At 47.3% G+C, this 19179-nt stretch overlaps 1 protein-coding gene and 1 long non-coding RNA gene across 2 annotated transcripts in view; both read left to right on the top strand.

Moving 5' to 3' along the window:
• The window catches only part of DSTYK (dual serine/threonine and tyrosine protein kinase), a 28147-nt gene extending 14779 nt beyond the window's left edge, over positions 1 to 13368 (top strand). The window contains exons 6-14 of the mRNA XM_059487984.1: positions 1576 to 1659; positions 3668 to 3844; positions 4892 to 5021; positions 6585 to 6741; positions 7707 to 7839; positions 8850 to 8963; positions 9979 to 10093; positions 10889 to 11023; positions 13109 to 13368. Of these exons, the coding sequence (XP_059343967.1) occupies positions 1576 to 1659; positions 3668 to 3844; positions 4892 to 5021; positions 6585 to 6741; positions 7707 to 7839; positions 8850 to 8963; positions 9979 to 10093; positions 10889 to 11023; positions 13109 to 13296 (1233 nt within the window). The 3' untranslated portion in view covers positions 13297 to 13368. The remainder of the gene's footprint in view (positions 1 to 1575; positions 1660 to 3667; positions 3845 to 4891; positions 5022 to 6584; positions 6742 to 7706; positions 7840 to 8849; positions 8964 to 9978; positions 10094 to 10888; positions 11024 to 13108) is intronic.
• A 682-nt stretch (positions 13369 to 14050) lies between these two features.
• On the top strand, positions 14051 to 15990 carry LOC132083315 (uncharacterized). The gene is made up of 2 exons (XR_009419916.1): positions 14051 to 14346; positions 14934 to 15990. It is a non-coding gene; the product is annotated as an uncharacterized LOC132083315 (long non-coding RNA).
• The last annotated feature ends 3189 nt before the right edge of the window (positions 15991 to 19179 follow it).

The following is a 19179-nucleotide window of genomic DNA, read 5'->3' as shown; positions in this document are numbered from 1 at the left end:
GTGGGGACTGGGGTGCTGGAACTGCCATGGGCCTGAATTTATGTGAAATGGTCAAATCAATTATCTCATAAATCTGTGTAAATAATATAATAATGGCCATAAAAACACCTTAAAACTCTGGTGAAACCCCCATGATGGGTCTGTGTGCATCACCAGCAACTTCTCAAACAGGTGGGGATTGGAGCTGGGATGGCTGGGGATTGGGGTGGTGGAACTGCCAGGGGCCTGAATTTGGGTGAAATAAGTTTATGGTCATAAAACACACATGAGGTAATCAATTAGCTCCTAAATCTGTATAAAATTATCAAATTATGGTCATAAAACCACCTAAAAACTCTGGAGAAAACCTGTGAGGGCTCCGTGCACATCACCAGCAACTATCTCAAACAGGTGGGGATTGGGGTGCTGGAACTGCCACGGGCCTGAATTTGGGGGAAATAAGCAGTTTATGGTCATAAAACACACATGAGATAATAAATTAGCTCCTAAATCTGTATAAAATTATCAAATTATGGTCATAAAACCACCTAAAACCTCTGGAGAAACCCTGTGAAGGATCCGTGCACATCACCAGCAGCTATCTCAGACGGGTGAGGATTGGGGTGCTGGAACTGCCACGGGCCTGAATTTATGTGAAATGGTCAAATCAATTATCTCATAAATCTGTGTAAATAATTTAATAATGGCCATAAAAACACCTTAAAACTCTGGAGAAACCCCTACGATGGATCTGTGTGCATCACCAGCAACTATCTCACACAGGTGGGGATTGGGGTGCTGGAACTGCCAGGGGCCTGAATTTGGGTGAAATAAGCAATTTATGGCCATGAGATAACACAGTAAATCAGTTATCCCATAAACCTGTATAAAATAATTGAATTACAGCATAAAAACACACATGAGATAACACAGGAAATCTATTATCTCATAAACCTGTATAAAATAATCAAATTACAGCCATGAAATATGCATGAGATAGCTCAGTAAATCAATTAGCTCCTGAATCTGTATAAAAGAATCAAATTATCTCCTCAATCTGTATAACCAGTCTAGAACCACCCATGAAATAACAAAATAAATCAATTATCTCCTAAATCTTTACAAAATAATAAATTTATGGTCATAAAATACCAATGAGATAACACAATAAATCAATATCAACACATAAATAAATTATCTCATAAACTTTTATAAAATAATCAAATTATGGCCTAGAACCACCCATGAAATAATATAATTAATCAGTTATCTCATAAACCTGTAGGAATTAATCAAATTACAGCCTAAAAACACCCATGAAACAACACAATAAAATTAGAAACACCGATGAAATAACACAATAAATCAATGTGAAATAACACAATAAATCAATGTGAAATAACACAATAAATTAATTTTCTCCTAAATCTGTACAAAATAATCAAATTGCTGCCTAAAAATTCCCATGAAACAACACAATAAATCAATTAACCAAGTGATTCATGGACTATCCCAATTTTTGCCATTTTCACAGGCTCTGGCAAAGCTCCTGGCTGGCAGAATTCCCATTTTTCCCTCTATTTTCTGCTTTTCCAGATCCTGAATGCAGCTTATCACGTGGAGGTCACGTTCCACTCGGGTTCAACAGTGACCAGGATGCTGTGGGAACAGATCAAACAGGTGTGGATGCTTGGAAAAGGGAATTTTGGAGCAAAAAATCCTCTCAGCTGCTCCCAAAATTCACTCTGGGACTTTATTCCTGGTGATTTCCATGCCTGGAAGTGCCCAAGGATGGAGATTGGAGCATCCTGGGGTGGTGGAATGGGATAAAATTTCAAATCCTTTCCAGTCCAAACCATTCTGGGAATTCCAGGATTTTCATTCCACAATATTGGTGGGAAAATCAGGGAGAGCTGTTCCCAAATTAGTGAAATTCCCAGGGAAGGAGCTTTTTGTGTGGAAATTCCAGGTGTTGGAATCAGCACTTCCTGTAATTAGTGGGTAATTAACTTGCTTTGCCTCACCCTTCATTAGAAACCACAGAATTCCAGAGTGGATCCCTGTCCCAGGAAGGGAGGAGGAGGAGGAATCTTGAATTTGTTCCCACTCTGAGCTGGGATTGTTTGAGGAAAAGTTTTGTTCTTGCTCATCCATCCAAGCAGGGAATAAAGTTCATAAAGTTCCAGCTCAGAGCAGGAATTCAGGAGGAAATTTAGGTGGGATTTAGGAAAAAGGTTTTTACTAAAAGAGTGATGAAGTTCTGGAGTGGGAGGTGGTGGAATCAGCATCCCTGGATGTGTTTGAAAAAATATTGGATGTGGTACTGGGTGCCTTGGATTGGGGCTGATTGCAGGGATTTGGGGCTGATTTTGGGATTTGTGCCATGGATGTGGGTTAATCTTGGGGATTTGTGCCCTGGATTGGGGTTGATTCTGGGGATTTGTGCCTTGGATTTGGGGCTGATTGCAGAGATTTATTTGTGCCTTGGATTGGGGGTGAATTTTGGGATTGGTGCCTTGGATTTGGGGCTGATTTTTGGGATTTGTGCCATGGATTGGGGCTGATTGTAGGGATTCTTGCCTGAAATTGGAGGCTAATTTTTGGGATTTGTACCTTGGATTTGGGGCTGATTTTTGGGATTTGTACCTTGGATTTGGGGCTGATTTTGGGATTGGTGCCTTGGTTTTGGGGCTGATTTTGGGGATTGGTGCCATGGACTGGAGACTTATTCCAGGGGTTGGTGCCTTGGATTGGGGCTGATTTTTGGGATTGGTGCCATGGACTGGAAGTTTTTTCCAGGGATTTGTGCCTTGGATTTGGGGCTGATTTTTGGGATTTGTGCCTTGGATTTGGGGCTGATTTTGGGATTGGTGCCATGGATTTGGGGCTGATTTTTGGGACTTGTGCCATGGATTTAGGTTGATTTTTGGGATTTGTGCCATGGATTGGGGCTGATTGCGGGGATTTTTGCCTGAAATTGGAGGCTAATTTTTGGGATTTGTACCTTGGATTTGGGGCTGATTTTTGGGATTGGTGCCATGGACTGGAAGTTTTTTCCAGGGATTTGTGCCTTGGATTTGGGGCTGATTTTTGGGATTTGTGCCTTGGATTTGGGGCTGATTTTTGGGACTTGTGCCATGGATTTAGGTTGATTTTTGGGATTGGTGCCTTGGATTTGGGACTGATTTTTGGAATTTGTGCCCTGGAATTGGAGGCTGATTTTTGGGATTTGTACCTTGGATTTGGGGCTGATTTTTGGGATTGGTGCCTGGAATTTGGGGCATATTCCAGGGATTGGTGCCTTGGGTTTGGGGCTGATTTTTGGGATTTGTACATTGGATTGGGGCTCATTTTTGGGATTTGTGTGTTGGACTGCGGGCTGACTCCGGAGATTGGTGCCTTGGATTTGGGGGTGATTCCCGGGGTTTGTGCCACGGATTTGGGGCTGATTGTAGGGATTTGTGCCTTGGATTTGGGGCTTATTGCAGGGGTTTGTTCCATGGATTTGGGGCTGATTGTAGGGATTTGTGCCTTGGATTTGGGGCTTATTGCAGGGGTTTGTGCCACGGATTTGGGCTGATTTTGGGATTTAATTGAGGCGCTGGGGCTGGGTTGAACTGGACGATCCCAAAGCTCCTCCAGCTGGTGACTCCGTGACTCTGGGATTGTGACTCCGTGGTTTTCCCAGATCATCCAGCGGATCACGTGGGTCAGCCCCCCGGCCATCACCAGCGAGTGGAAGAGGAAGGTGGCCCAGGACGCCATCGAGAGCCTGAGCGCCTCCAAGCTGGCCAAGAGCATCTGCAGCCAGTTCCGCACGCGCCTCAACAGCTCCCACGAGGCCTTCGCCGCCTCCCTGCGCCAGGTCCGGGGAAACCGCCCAGGAGAGCGGGAATGGGGAGGGAAAATGGGGTTAAACTGCTGAAACAGCAAAAAAACTGACTGGGAGATTGGGAATGGGGAGGGAAATGTGGGGATTAACTGCAGAAACAGCAAAAAACTGACTGGGAGATCGGGGTTGGGGATGGAAAATGGAGTTTTAACTGAAGAAACTGCCCAGGAGATCAGGAATGGGGATGGAAATGTGGGGTTGTAAGTACAAAAACTGCCCAGCAGTTCGTTCTTTCTATCTATCTATCTATCTATCTATCTATCTATCTATCTATCTATCTATCTATCTATCTATCTATCTATCTCTATCTATATATCTATCTCTATCTATATATCTATCTCTATCTATCTGTCTGTCTATCTATCTATCTATATCTATCTATCTCTAAATATACATATAAGTCTATATATCTAAATTAATATTTATATATTTATATATTTATATATAAATAAAAGATCTATAATATACAATAATATAAATTTGTATAATATATAAATAATATATCTGTAATATATATATATTTAGATATAAATCTATATATCTAAATCTGTATATCTAAATGTGTATATCTATCTAAATCTATATGCATCTCTAAATCTATATGTAACTCTAAATCTAAATATCTACTTAAATCTATCTATAAATCTAGGTATATCTAAATCTCTATATTTAAATATATAGATACATATAGATATATAAATCTATATATCTAAATCTATATATTTAAATCAATGTAGTTAAATCTGTATATCTATCTAAGTCTATAGGTATCTCTAAATCTATATGTAAATCTAAGCATATATATATCTAAATCTATATATCTATCTAAATCGATGTATCTACCTAAATCTATCTATAAATCTATGTATATCTAAATCTATATATTGATATATATAGATATATATATCAATATAAATCTACCTACCTACCTATCCATATAAATAATGTTTCTGAGCGGTGCTGGCCATTCCAAGCCCGGTGTCCCCATGGTCACCCCGGTGACACCGTGCTGTCCCCCAGCTGGAGGACGGCCACTCGGGCCGGCTGGAGCGCACCGAGGACCTGTGGCTGAGGGTGAGGAAGGAGCACGCGCCCCGGCTGGCCCGGCTCTCCCTGGAGAGCAGATCCCTGCAGGACGTGCTGCTGCACGGTGAGATCCTGGTGGGGAGGGTCCTGCTGGGAGTGGGGTCCTGCTGGGAGTGGGGTCACTGCTGGGAGTGGGGACACTGCAGGGAGTGGGTCACTGTTATGAATGGATCCTGCTGGAAGTGGGGTCACTGCTGGGAATGGGTCACTGCTCTGGGAAGGGTCACTGGTGGGAGTGGGGTCACTGCTGGGAATGGGGTCACTCCTGGGAGTGAGTCACTGCTCTGGGAATGGGTTCCTGATGGAGTGGGGTCACTGCTGGGGATGGGGACACTGGTGGGAGTGGGGTCACTGGTGGGAGTGGGGACACTGCAGGGAGTGGGGTCACTGCAGGGAGTGGGGACACTGCTGGGAGTGGGGACACTGCTGGGAGTGAGGTCCTGCTGGGAGTGGGGACACTGCAGGGAGTGGGGACACTGCTGGGAGTGGGGACACTGCAGGGAGTGGGGACACTGCTGGGAGTGGGGACACTGCTGGGAGTGGGGTCCTGCTGGGAGTGGGGTCCTGCTGGGAGTGGGGTCCTGCAGGGAGTGGAGACCCTGCAGGGAGTGGGGACACTGCAGGGAGTGGGGACACTGCTGGGAGTGGGGACACTGCAAGGAGTGGGTCACTGTTATGAATGGATCCTGCTGGAAGTGGGGTCACTGCTGGGAATGGGATCTGCTGGGAGGCGGATCCTGTTAGAGTGGGGTCACTGCTGGGAGTGGGGACACTGCTGGGAATGGATCCTGCTGGGGGTGGGAACCTGTTGGGAATGGGGTCACTGCTGGGAGTGAGTCACTGCTCTGGGAATGGGTTCCTGATGGAGTGGGGTCACTGCTGGGAATGGTCACTGCTGAGAGTGGGGTCACTGCTGGGAATGGGTTCCTGATGGAGTGGGGTCACTGCTGGGGATGGGGTCACTGCTGAGGATGGGGACACTGCTGGGAGTGGGGACACTGATGGGAGTGGGGACACTGATGGGAGGGGGATCCTGTTAGAGTGGGGTCACTGCTGGGAATGGGGACTCTGCAGGGAAGGGTTCCTGATGGAGTGGGGTCACTGCTGGGAATGGGGTCTGCTGGGAGGGGATCCTGCTGGGGGTGGGATCCTGTTGGAATGGGAACCTGCTGGGAGGGAGATCCTGCTGGGAGTGGGTCACTGCTGGGAATCCAGTTTGGATTTCCACTCCATTTTCCAGAAAATCCACTTTGGATTTTCACTCAATTTTCCAGAAAATCCACTTTGGATTTTCACTCCATTTTCCAGCCAGGTTTCAACTGGCACCTCCCAACTACCTCACAGCTAGGAATGTTCAGGAGGAAAAAACGTGGAATGGGGGCTGATTTTTGGGATTGGTGCCTTGGATTGGGGACTGATTTTTGGGATTTGTCACCTTGGATTGGGGGATGATTTTTGGGATTTGTCACCTTGGATTGGGGACTGATTTTTGGGATTTGTCACCTTGGATTGAGGCTGATTGCAGGGATTTGTGCCTTGGACTGGGGCTGATTTTTGGCATTTGTCACCTTGGATTGAGGGCTGTTTTTTGGGATTGGGGACTGATTTTTAGGATTGTTCCTTGCAGGGAAGCCCAAGCTGGGCAGGGAGCTGGGCCGAGGCCAGTACGGGGTGGTGTACCTGTGTGACAGCTGGGGGGGACACTTCCCCTGCGCCCTCAAATCCGTCGTCCCTCCGGATGAGAAGCACTGGAACGACCTGGCACTGGAATTTCACTACATGAGGTCAGTATGCTCAGTGCTTCCCCCATTCCACAGGGATATGGGTGATTTCCCAGGATTGTTCAGGCTGGAAAAGCCACCCAGCCTGTGGCTGATGTCCCCTTTGTCACCCAGCCCAGAGCTGCAGGAATCTGGGACTGGAGCTCCTGGAAGGAGATTAATCAGATTCCCTGCTGTCCAATTTCAGGGGAAATTCCAGTTTACAGACCATAATAACCAGCAATTCTCCTCCCCTGATTCCTGGTGCTGAATCCTCTCTCTTTTCTCTCTTTTCCCTCTCCTTGTCCTGCCTGAATCCCCAAAAAAGTCAAGGATGGCTCTGCAGGGCAGAGAGCAGCTGGTTTGCAGTAAACAGCTGCAGGCACAGCCAGCTGAGAGAAGAATGGGGTTTTTTGTGAGTCTAACCTTTAAAAAGGCTTTTTTTTTCTTTTTTTTTTTTTCTTTTTTTTTTTAGTTTAATTGGCTCAGACAGCTGAGGATTGTGCTGCTCTGAATCTAAATCTGCAGCTCTGGGGCTTCTTCCCTTGGTCTGGAGAACAGGGACAAAAATTACCCCAATTTTTTATGCTGAACCTGCTCCAGGTCCTTCAGAGATTCCCTTGGCCTGGACTTGAGACAGCGACAAAAATGATCCAAATTTTCTGTGCTGAACATTCTGCAGAGATTTTGGGGCTTCTTCTCTTGGCCTGGGCTGGAAAACACAGCCAAAAATTACCCAGAATTTCTGTATTGAATTCTGTCAGTCCCTGCAGGGACTTGGAGGCCAAAAATGACCCAAATTTTATCTGCTGATCTCTCTGCAGAGATTTTGGGGCTTCTTCTCTTGGCCTGGGCTGGAGAATGGGGCCAAAAATGACCCCAATTTTCTGTGCTGAACCTTCTGTAGAGACTCTGGGGTTTCTTCCCTTGGCCTGGGCTGGAGGATGGGATAAAAATGACCCAAATTTTTTGTGCTGACCCCTGTGCAGGTCCCTGCAGTCCCACGAGAGGCTGGTGCACCTGCATGGCTCCGTTATTGATTATGGCTATGGAGGAGGCTCCAGCATTGCTGTGCTGCTGATCATGGAGAGGCTGCACAGGGACCTCTACACGGGGCTGAAGGTGCCAAATTCTCTTATTCAATATTTATTTTATTTTTATTTTATCCCTGGAAGTGCCAGGACAGAGCTTGGAGCAACTTGGTTTAGTGGGAAGTGTCCCTGGGCCCATGGGATGAGTTTTGTTCTCCCAACCCAAAACTGATTCTCTAGTTAAAAATTCCCCTTTAATATGTAAAACAAAGCTAGAATTACTCATTTTTGGTAAAGAAGAGCAGACCAAAGCAACTTTTAGGCATAAAATCTGAGTTTTTCTCCTCAGACTAAGCCTGGTTTAGTGAGAAATGTCCCTGCCCATGGGATGAGTTTTGATCTCCCTTCCAATCTAAAACTGACTCTCTAATTAAAAAACCCCTTTAATCTGTAAAACAAAGCTGGAATTATTAAATTTTCAGTGTTTTGGTAAAGAAGAGCAGGCCAAAGTAACTTTTAGGCATAAAATCTGAGCTTTTCCCCTCAGACTAAACCTGTTTTAGTCGGAAGTGTCCCTGCCCACGGGATGAATTTTAATCTCCCAACCCAAAACTGATTCTCTAATTAAAAATTCCCCATTAATTCATAAAACAAAGTTAGAATTGCTCAATTTTGGTAAAGAAGAGCAGGCCAAAGCATCTTTTAGGACTAAAATCTAAGTTTTCCCCCTCAGACTAAGCCTGGTTTAGTGGGAAATGTCTCTGCCCATGGGATGAGTTTTGATCTCCCTTCCAACCCAAAACTGATTCTCTCATTAAAAAATCCCCCATTAATCCATAAAACAAAGCTTGAATTACTCAATTTTGGTAAAGAGGAGCAGGCCAAAGCAACATTTAGAACTAAAATCTAAATTTCCCCCCTCAGATTAAACCTGGTTTAGTGGGAAGTGCCCCCTTGCCCATGGGATGAATTTTAGTCTCCCAAGCCAAAACTGATTCTCTAATTAAAAATCCTGCATTAAAAGCTGGAATTACTCAATTTTAGCAAGGAAGAGCATGCCAAAGCAACTTTTAGGACTGAAATCCACATTTTTCCCCTCAGGCTGGGCTGGAATTGGAGCCACGGTTGCAGATTGCGTTGGATGTGGTGGAAGGGATCCGGTACCTGCACAGCCAGGGCTTGGTGCACAGGGACATCAAACTCAAAAATGTCCTGGTAAGGAAAATCCCCTTTTTCTTGGGAAAAAGCAAGCTTTAAGTGAGGGAATAAATTTCTCCACATGGGTTATTTTAAGTTGTGCTGGTGTCAGCCATAGGGAAGTTTTGCTGCCTCCTTTCCTGGCTGGAATTCTGGACAAAGGGATCAGGAGCCCCTCACACAGGGCAGGGGTTTATGTACAAAATCACCTCAGCCCCTGGCTGGGGAATAATTGGCATTGACTCCATGCAATAATAATCTTTATTAAGAAACCCTATTAAGGGGATTAAATATAATTATTTATTAAGAAACCCTAGAAAACTATTGCTTTTATAGACAGTTACTGTACAGCTGGACCTCATTAGTCCTCCAATCCAAGGGTGGATTTTTAATTAACCATCACCACTGGTTAATTAAAAATCCACCCTTTGGTGAACAAATCTCCATAACAAATTCCACATATTCACAATAACAGGTGCAGCAAGTGAAGATAGGAATTGTTTCTCATTCTTTTCTCTGATTTTCTGCAGAGATTTTGGGGCTTCTTTCCTTTGGCCTGGGCTGGAAAACAGGGCCAAAAATGACCCAAAATTTCTGTACTGAACCTTCTGTCAGTCCCTGCAGGGACTTGGAGCCAAAAATGACCCGAATTTTGTGTGCTGAACTTTCTGCAGAGATTTTGGGGCTTCTTTCCTTGGCCTGGAGAACTGGGTCAAAAATTACCCCAACTTTTCTGTGCTGAACCTTTTGCAGAGGCAGGACAATGCCTGGCACAGTTGTGTGTTGCTCTCTGTGACCAGAGAGCTGCTGCCACAGAACACATCTCAAGCTGTTTATTTTCCAGCTGTTTATTTCCCAGCTATTTATTTTCCAGCATTTTGCTATTGTCAATACATGGTTATGACAACCAGAAAAATTTTTTTTTTTTTTGTTTTTTTTTTTGTTTTGCAAAACCAGCACAGTATCAAAAATCAACATTTTATGGGAGAAATAGATTCTCACCTGCCTGCCTGTGGCTTTTTTTTTTCCCCAGTTGGACAAAAAAAATAGGGCCAAAATCACTGATTTGGGGTTCTGCAAACCCGAGGCGATGATGTCTGGCAGCATCGTGGGCACCCCCATCCACATGGCTCCCGAGCTCTTCACAGGTAGGATCCCCCTGGAATTCTGGAATTCTGGAGGCAGTTCCTTGGAATTTATCTCTCAGGTGCTCCTGAGACCATTCCAACCCCAGGGAATTCCCTGCTTTCCATGCATGCCCTGGATTTTTCCTGTGGTTTAAGTGCCACTCTTGACAGGATAATGGGGTTGGCCAGCTCTGCTAATTAACACCCTTGCAATTAGAAAGGTAAATTATCATTAGGAGGAAGCTGGGAATCCTTGGCTTTCATAGGGAAATGCTCCAGGAAGGATTCCTTGGAAGGAATTCCCAAGCTGTTCCCACCTTTGGATTCTCTGGGAATTCTGGCAGCTCCTCTGAGGGTTTTTCCTGAGTTTTGGAACCACTTGGAAATTCAAATCCCACTTATCTCAGTCCTTTTGTTCTGCCAGAGCTGCTCCTGCTTGGATAAGGTTGGGATCCAAAGGAAACATCTCTATTTGTGTGGATTTAGGGGATATTTCTGGGATGATGTTTGGCTCTGACAGAGCTGAGCCTCACAGGTGTTGGTGTTTAAAACACATCTGAGCTCAGTTTGGGAATTCCTGGTACAGCTTAAATTTATAAATATATAAATCCTGGAAATTTATACTTAATTTGTACTTAAATTTATAAATCCTGGAAATTGGAACGGCTTAACCTTGATCCTAACTCCTGCTGGGGTTTCACACAAATTTTACTTTCCTGCTGTGAAATTGAGGTTTAAATTTGGGGAGGTGGGAGCCTGGAGTCACCCCTCAGCCTGCCCAGCTCCCAGGGATTTTTCCCTGCTGGTTTTTTCCAGGGAAATATGACAATTCCGTGGATGTTTATGCCTTTGGGATCCTGTTCTGGTACCTCTGCTCGGGCCATGTGAAGTTACCTGAGGCTTTTGAGAGGTGTGCAAGCAAAGATCACCTGTGGAACAACGTCAGGAGAGGTACCTGGAGCACCTGGGCTGGGGGAAAATCCAAAATCCACTTTTGTTCTGCTGGTGGGCAAGTGGAAGGGAAAAATCCCAGAATTCCTGAAGGTGGAAAAGATTTCTGGGATCGAGTTCACCTGCTTTCCATGGATGTGAGCACCAGGCAGGGCTTTCACTGGAAATTCCTGGTGATCCCAGTGTGCCACTCAACCCCTCCAGCTGCTTTCCCTGGAAATTCCTGGTGATCCTGCTGTGCCACCCAACCTCTCCACCTGCTTTCCCTGGATGTGGGCAGGGCATTCTCTTTAAATTCCTGATATTCCTGGTAATCCCTCTGTGCCACCCAACCTCTCCACCTGCTTTCCTTAGCAATTCCTGGCATTCCTGATGATCCCAGTGTGCCACCAACCCCTCCACCTGCTTTCCTTGGAAATTCCTGGTGATCCCTCTGTGCCACCCAACTTCTCCACCTGCTTTCCTTGGATGTGAGCACCAGGCAGGGCTTTCCTTGGAAATTCCTGGTGATCCCTCTGGGCCACCCAGCCCTTCCACCTGCTTTCCCTGGAAATTCCTGGTGATCCTCTGTGGATTCCTGATGATTCTCTGTGCCACCCAACCTCTCCCCTGCTTTCCCTGGATGTGGGCACCATTTCCCTGGAAATTCCTGGCATTCCTGAGGATCCTGCTGTGCCATCCAACCTCTCCACCTGCTTTCTTTAGAAATTTCTGGTGATCCCTCTGTGCCACCCAGCCCCTCCATGTGCTTTCCCTGCAAATTCCTGGTGATCCCTCTGTGCCACCCAGCCCCTCCACCTGCTTTCCTTGGAAATTACTGGTGATCCTCTGTGCCACTCAGCCCTTTCACCTGCTTTCCTTGGATATGGGCAGGGCATTCCCTGGAAATTCCTGATGATCCTGCTGTGCCATCCAACCCCTCCATCTGCTTTCCTTGGATGTGAGCACCAGGCAGGGTTTTCCCGGAAATTCCTGGTGATCCCCTGTAGATCCCCTGTGGATTCTTGTGATCCCTCTGTGCCAGCCAACCCCTCCACCTGCTTTCCCTGGATGTGAGCAGGGCTTTTCCTGGAAATTCCTGGCATTCCTGGTGATCTCCTGTGGCACCCAACCCTTTCACCTGCTTTCCCTGGATGTGAGCAGGGCCAGAGCTTTCCCTGGAAATTCCTGGTGATCCCCTATGGATTCCTGGTGATCCCTCTGTGCCACCCAGCCCCTCCACCTGCTTTCCTTGGAAATTACTGGTGATCCTCTGTGCCACTCAGCCCTTTCACCTGCTTTCCTTGGATATGGGCAGGGCATTCCCTGGAAATTCCTGATGATCCTGCTGTGCCATCCAACCCCTCCATCTGCTTTCCTTGGATGTGAGCACCAGGCAGGGTTTTCCTGGAAATTCCTGGTGATCCCCTGTGGATCCCCTGTGGATTCTTGGTGATCTCCCTGTGCCAGCCAACCCCTCCACCTGCTTTCCCTGGATGTGAGCAGGGCTTTTCCTGGAAATTCCTGGCATTCCTGGTGATCTCCTGTGGCACCCAACCCTTTCACCTGCTTTCCCTGGATGTGAGCAGGGCCAGAGCTTTCCCTGGAAATTCCTGGCGATCCCCTATGGATTCCTGGTGATCCCTCTGTGCCATCCAACCCCTCCACCTACTTTCCTTGGAAATTACTGGTGATCCTCTGTGCCACTCAGCCCTTTCACCTGCTTTCCTTGGATGTGGGCAGGGTTTTCCTTGGAAATTCCTGGCATTCCTGGTGATCTCTCTGTGCCACCCAACCCCTGTACCTGCTTTCCCTGGAAATTCCTGGTGATTCCCTGTGGATCCTCTGTGGATTCCTGGTGATCCCCTGTGCCACCCAACCTCTCCACCTGCTTTCCTTAGAAATTCCTGGCATTCCTGGTGATCCCCTGTGCCACAAAGCCCCTCCACCTGCTTTCCCTGGATGTGGGCACCATTTCCCTGTACGTTCCTGGCATTCCTGGTGATCTCCCTGTGCCACCCAGCCTCTCAATGTGCTTTCCCTGGGTGCGGTCAGGGTTTTGCCTGTGCATTGCCGGCATTCCTGGTGACCCCGCTGTGTTTGCAGGGGTGCGCCCGGAGCGGCTGCCGGTGTTTGACGAGGAATGCTGGCAGCTGATGGAGGCGTGCTGGGACGGGGACTCCTCGCAGCGGCCTCTGCTGGGGATCGTGCAGCCCATGCTGCAGGGGATCATGGACAGGCTCTGCCGGCCGCCCCCCGAGCACCCCCACAAGGGCTTGGATGACTCCACCTGAGCGGGAACCGGCGCAGGATTGCGGGAATTGAGGCGGGAATTGGGCAATTCCAGCCCCGGCCCTGGCGCGGAGCTGCGGGGACAGGGAGGGGCTCCGGGGGGGACAGCTCCATCCCAAATGCCACCCTGTGGAATTGTTTGGGACAGGGGGGTGACAGCTCCATCCCAATCCTGGTATCCCTATGGAATTGTGGGGGACAGGGAGGGGCTCCGGGGGGGACAGCTCCATCCCTATGGAATTGTGTGGGACAGGGGGGTGACAGCTCCATCCTAATCCTGGTATCCCTATGGAATTGTGGGGGACAGGGAGGGGCTCCGGGGGGGACGGCTCCATCCCAAATGCCACCCTGTGGAATTGTTTGGGACAGGGGGGTGACAGCTCCATCCCAAATGCCACCCTGTGGAATTGTGTGGGACAGGGGGGTGACAGCTCCATCCCAATCCTGGTATCCCTATGGAATTGTGGGTGACGGGGAGGGGCACCAGGGGGGACATCTCCATCCCAATCCTGGTATCCCTATGGAATTGTGGGTGACGGGGGGGTGACAGCTCCATCCCAATCCCACCCTGTTATCCCTGTGGAATTGTGTGGGACAGGGGGGTGACAGCTCCATCCCAATCCTGGTATCCCTATGGAATTGTGTGGGACAGGGGGGTGACAGCTCCATCCCAATCCCACCCTGGTATCCCTATGGAATTGTGTGGGACAGGGAGGAGCTCCAGAGGGTGGCAGCTCCATCCCAATCCCACCCTATGGAATTGTTTGGGATGGGGATAACAGCTCCATCCCAGTCCTGGCTGGTATCCCTATGGAATTGTGTAGGACAGGGGGGCTGGGTGACAGCTCCATCCCAATCCCAGCCTAGTATCCCTCTGGAATTGTTTGGGAATGGGGGGCACTTATGAGGGTGACAGCTGCATCCCAACCCTGTTATCCCTATGGAATTATTTGGGACAGGGAGAGGCTCTGAGGGGGCTCAGGGGGGTGGCAGCTCCATCCCAATCCCACCCTGGTATCCCTATGGAATTGTTTGGGACAGGGACTGACAGGGTCCATCCCAGTCCTGTTCTCCCTATGGAATTGTGTGGGACAAGGGGGAATTCATGGGGGTGACAGCTCCATCCCAATCCTGGTATCCCTATGGAATTGTTTGGGACAGGGAGGAGCTCTGAGGTCTGGCAGCTCCATCCCAATCCCACCCTATGGAATTCTGTGGGGCTCATGGGGGTGACATCTCCATCCCAATACTGTTCTCCCTATGGAATTGTGTGGGACAGGGGGGAGCTCATGGAAGTGACAGCTCCACCCCAATCCCACCCTGTTATCCCTCTGGAATTCTGTGGGACAGGAGGGTGGCAGCTCCATCCCAATCCCACCCTGTGGAATTGTTTGGGATGGGGATAACAGCTCCATCCTAATCCTGTTATCCCTATGGAATTGTGGGGGACAGGGAGGAGCTCACAGGGGTGGCAGCTCCATCCTAATCCCACCCTAAAGAATTCTGTGGGACAGGGGGGTGACAGCTCCATCCTGATCCTGTTCTCTTTATGGAATTGTTTGGGACAGGGGGGAACTCATGGGGGTGACAGCTCCATCCTGTTCTCCCTCTGGAATTGTTTGGGACAGGGGGGTGACAGCTCCATCCCAATCCCACCCTGTTATCCCTAAAATATTCTGTGGGACAGGGGGGTGACAGCTCCATCCCAATCCCGTTCTCCCCATGGATTCGAGGGATGGAAACCCCAAACCCTTTGCCAAGCCCACCCCAAGCCCTGGGAGGGATCCATGGGATGGGAAAATCCCTTCCCAAAGCCCCAGGAGAACCATCCTGCTCCTCCCTCTGCCTTTGGCAGCAGTTCCAGGGGAGAGGAAGGAAAAAGCCCCAAACTTTAGGATGAGGAAATGTTGGGAAGCTCCAAGGAGCTGGAAATGTTTACATGGACACGAGCAAAGCTTCCATTTATTTTTTTTTTTTTTTTCTATGGGGACTTGGAAAACCCCACTGGATAAGCTATTGATCCCTAATCCCACATTTTCCTCCTCTTTTTCCCCTCTCCTTTGCTTCCTTCAATTTCTTGGAATGGCTGGAGAAACCTTCCCTCGCTTCCGCACTGCATTCCTCAGAGGTTCCGCTTTGTACCACCACAAAAATCCTTAAAAATATTGATTTTTCCATGGGGAAAAGTGCCAAAATTCCTTTAAAATCAGGATTTGGGGCTTGAAATTCATGGGATTGTCATGGCAAGTTTTAAATTGGGCTGAGTGTGCACAGGAATATTTAAAATATGAGGATTTTCCAGCTTTTTTTTTCCAAGTTGGATGGGAAGAAAGATCTTTCCTTCTTCCCCTCACTTTCACTCCAGGGCTGGAATTTGGTTGGAAAAAATTTAAAAAATGGGGATAGGGAAGAGGGGAATCCTGGACAAGGTTGTTTTTCCCAAATTCCTGGAATTTTTCCTGCATTTTTGGGGTGGAATTGGAGCAGGCGATGCCCCTTGGTGGCTCCATGAGGAACTGAGGAGTTGGGAATTCTCCAGCTGGAGCTCCCAGGGAAGGCTGGAATTCCTTGGCTGCAATTCCAGCTGGCCAAGGATGGCTTCAGTGGGAATCTTTTCCTTTCTTTGTGCAATAAAATGGATTCAGGAGCTTTTTATGGAGGAAAGAAAAATAAAAACTGGCTTTTTTTTTTGTTTATTTTCTGCACCTGGGGGGGGTTGTGCCGGAATTCCCAGTGGGATGGGGGCAGATCCAACCTCTCCTGCCATTCCAGAGTGAGAATTCTATGGATCTAAATTCTCCTGACATTCCAGAGTGGGGGTTTTATGGATCCAATCCCTGGTTTGGCATTCCCAGAGTGGTTTTTATGGATCCAATCCCTTTGTTGGCATTCCAGAGTGGTTTTTTTTCATGGATCCAACTTCTCCTGTCATTCCACAGTGGGAATTTTATGGATCCAAACTCTCCTGACATTCCAGAGTGGGGGTTTTATGGATCCAATCCCTGTTTTGGCATTCCCAGAGTGGGATTTTTATGGATTCAACCTCTCCTGGCATTCCCAGAGTGGATTTGGATGGATCCATCCTCTCTTCTGCCATTCCAATGTGGGATTTTTATGGATTTAACCTCTCCTGCCATTCCTGAGGGGTTTTTTTTGGATCCAGAGTAGATCCAATCCCTGGTTTGGCATTCCCAGAGTGGTTTTTATGGATCCAATCCCTTTGTTGGCATTCCAGAGTGGTTTTTTTTCATGGATCCAACTTCTCCTGCCATTCCACAGTGGGAATTTTATGGATCTAACCTCTCCTGCCATTTCTAGAGTGGGGTTTTTATGGATCCAATCCCTGTTTTGGCATTCCCAGAGTGGTTTTTTTATGGATTCAACCTCTCCTGCCATTCCAGAGGGGTTTTTTTATGGATTTAACCTCTTCTGCCATTCCAGAGTGGGATTTTTATGGATCCAACCTCTCCTGGCATTCCCAGAGTGGATTTGGATGGATCCATCCTCTCTTCTGCCATTCCAATGTGAGATTTTTATGGATCCAATCCCTGTTTTGGCATTCCCAGAGTGGATTTGTGTAGATCCAGGCTCTGTATTTGAATTCCAGAGTGGTTTTTTTAATGGATTTAACCTCTCCTGCCATTCCAGAGTGGGAATTTTATGGATCCAATCCCTGCTCTGCCATTCCAGAGTGGTTTTTTCATGGATTAAATCCCTGCTCTGCCATTCCAGAGTGGTTTTTCTATGGATTCAACTTCTCCTGGCATTCCTAGAGTGGTTTCTATTTATCCAGTCTTTCTTTTGGCATTCTCAGAGTGGGATTTTTATGGATTTAACCTCTCCTGCCATTCCAGAATGGATCCAATCCCTGTTTTGGCATTCCCAGAGTGGATTTGTGTAGATCCAGGCTCTGTATTTGAATTCCAGAGGGGTTTTTTAAATGGATTTAACCTCTCCTGCCATTCCAGAGTGGGAATTTTATGGATCCAATCCCTGCTCTGCCATTCCAGAGTGGTTTTTCTGTGGATTTAAGCTCTCCTGGCATTCCTAGAGTGGTTTTTATGGATCCAATCCCTATTTTGGCATTCTCAGAGTGGGAATTTTTTGGATTTAACCTCTTCTGCCACTCCAGAGTGGGAATTTTATGGATCCAATCCCTGTTTTGGCATTCCCAGCATGGTTTTTATGGATCCAATTCCTGCTCTGCCATTCCAGATTGGTTTTTTTGTTCATGGATCCAACCTCTCCTGCCATTCCAGAGTGGTTTTTTAATGGATTTAACCTCTTCTGCCATTCCAGAGTGGGAATTTTATGGATCCAACTTCTCCTGGCATTCCCAGAGTGGATTTGGATGGATCCATCCTCTCTTCTGCCATTCCAATGTGAGATTTTTATGGATCCAATCCCTGTTTTGGCATTCCCAGAGTGGATTTGTGTAGATCCAGGCTCTGTATTTGAATTCCAGAGTGGTTTTTTTAATGGATTTAACCTCGCCTGCCATTCCAGAGTGGGATTTTTATGGATCCACTTCTTGCTCTGCCATTCCAGAGTGGATTTGTGTAGATCCTCTGGAAAATTGGGAATGGCCTCAGGAAAACCTCTGGGAAAACGGGAATGGCCCTTAGGGAAAAGCTCTGGAAATTCCTTGGACCCTCAGGAAAAACCCCTGGAAAAGTGGGAATAGCTCAGGAAAAAGCTTTGGAAAAGTGGGAATGGCCCTCAGGGAAGAGCTCTGGAAAAGTGGGAATGGCTCTGAGGAAATCCCCTGGAAAAACGGGAATGACCCTTAGGGGAAAACCTCTCGGAAACTGGGAATGGCCTTAGGGAAAAGCTCTGGAAAAGTGGGAATGGCCTCGGAAAAAAGCTCTGGAAATTGGGGAATGGCCATTAGGGAAATCATCTGGAAAAGCGGGAATGTCTCTGAGGAAAAACCCCTGGAAAAGCGGGAATGGCCTCGGGATGGCGCCAGAGGAGCAATGAAGCCCGAGCTCTGTGCCTGCGATTCCACCCCCACAATTCCCTGCTGGGGGTTTGGGAATTTCCCGGTGGAATTTTGTTTCTGCCTGCCTGGAGTTGGTGTTGGGAGATTCCACAGCTTTTTATTCCTCAAGTCAGGGTTTATTTTATTTTATTTTATTTTATTTTATTTTATTTTATTTTATTTTATTTCTTTTACTTTTTTTGTTTTTTTAATTTTTACTTTGCTTTTCTCTGGTTTTAATATTTCATATTATTTTATTTTTTTATATTATTTATTTTGTTTTTATTTTAATTTTCTTTATTTTTCTTTATTTTTAATATTTTGTTTTATGTTTTTATTATTCGATGTTTTATATTTTATTTTATAATTTTTATTATTTTTAAATTTATTTTATTTTATTTTATTTTTATTCTATTTTATTCTATTTTATTTTATTTTTTCTTTCCTTTCATTTTATTTTTTCTTTCCTTTTTCCAAAAGCAGCCAGTCCTTTCCAGTAGAAACCCAGGCAATACCAGCAAGGGCCCAGCTTCCCCCTGGTATTTCAGTTAATTATTAGAATAAAAATTATTTTAATTAATTTAATTATTGGTGCTACTTTATTACCGCTCCCCCTTCCCGGAACCTTCCTGCGCGGTCGCGGAGCCCACCCGACCCCTTCCGCGCTCCGCGCCGGGGCTGCCCGCGGCGCTGCCTGATCGCCGCCGCCCATTCCTGGCGCCGCCGCCGCACCGGGAGCGAGCAGCGCCGCTCCCCGAGCCCGTCGGGAGGCGCGGGCGGAGCCGGCCCGGGAAGCGCCGGGAGCAGCGACGGGAGCAGGTGAAAGCAGCGGCGGTTGGTCAGGCGAACGGCGGGGCGCGGCGGCGGGCAGGCCCCCGCGGGGTCCTTCGGCGACGGGAGCGGA

This window comes from Ammospiza nelsoni, chromosome 23 (assembly GCF_027579445.1).
Source record: "Ammospiza nelsoni isolate bAmmNel1 chromosome 23, bAmmNel1.pri, whole genome shotgun sequence".
In the NCBI taxonomy this organism is placed as follows: Eukaryota; Metazoa; Chordata; class Aves; order Passeriformes; family Passerellidae; genus Ammospiza; species Ammospiza nelsoni.
The sequence above is the reverse complement of the archived record's forward strand: the minus strand, read 5'-3'. Positions and strand labels throughout refer to the sequence as shown.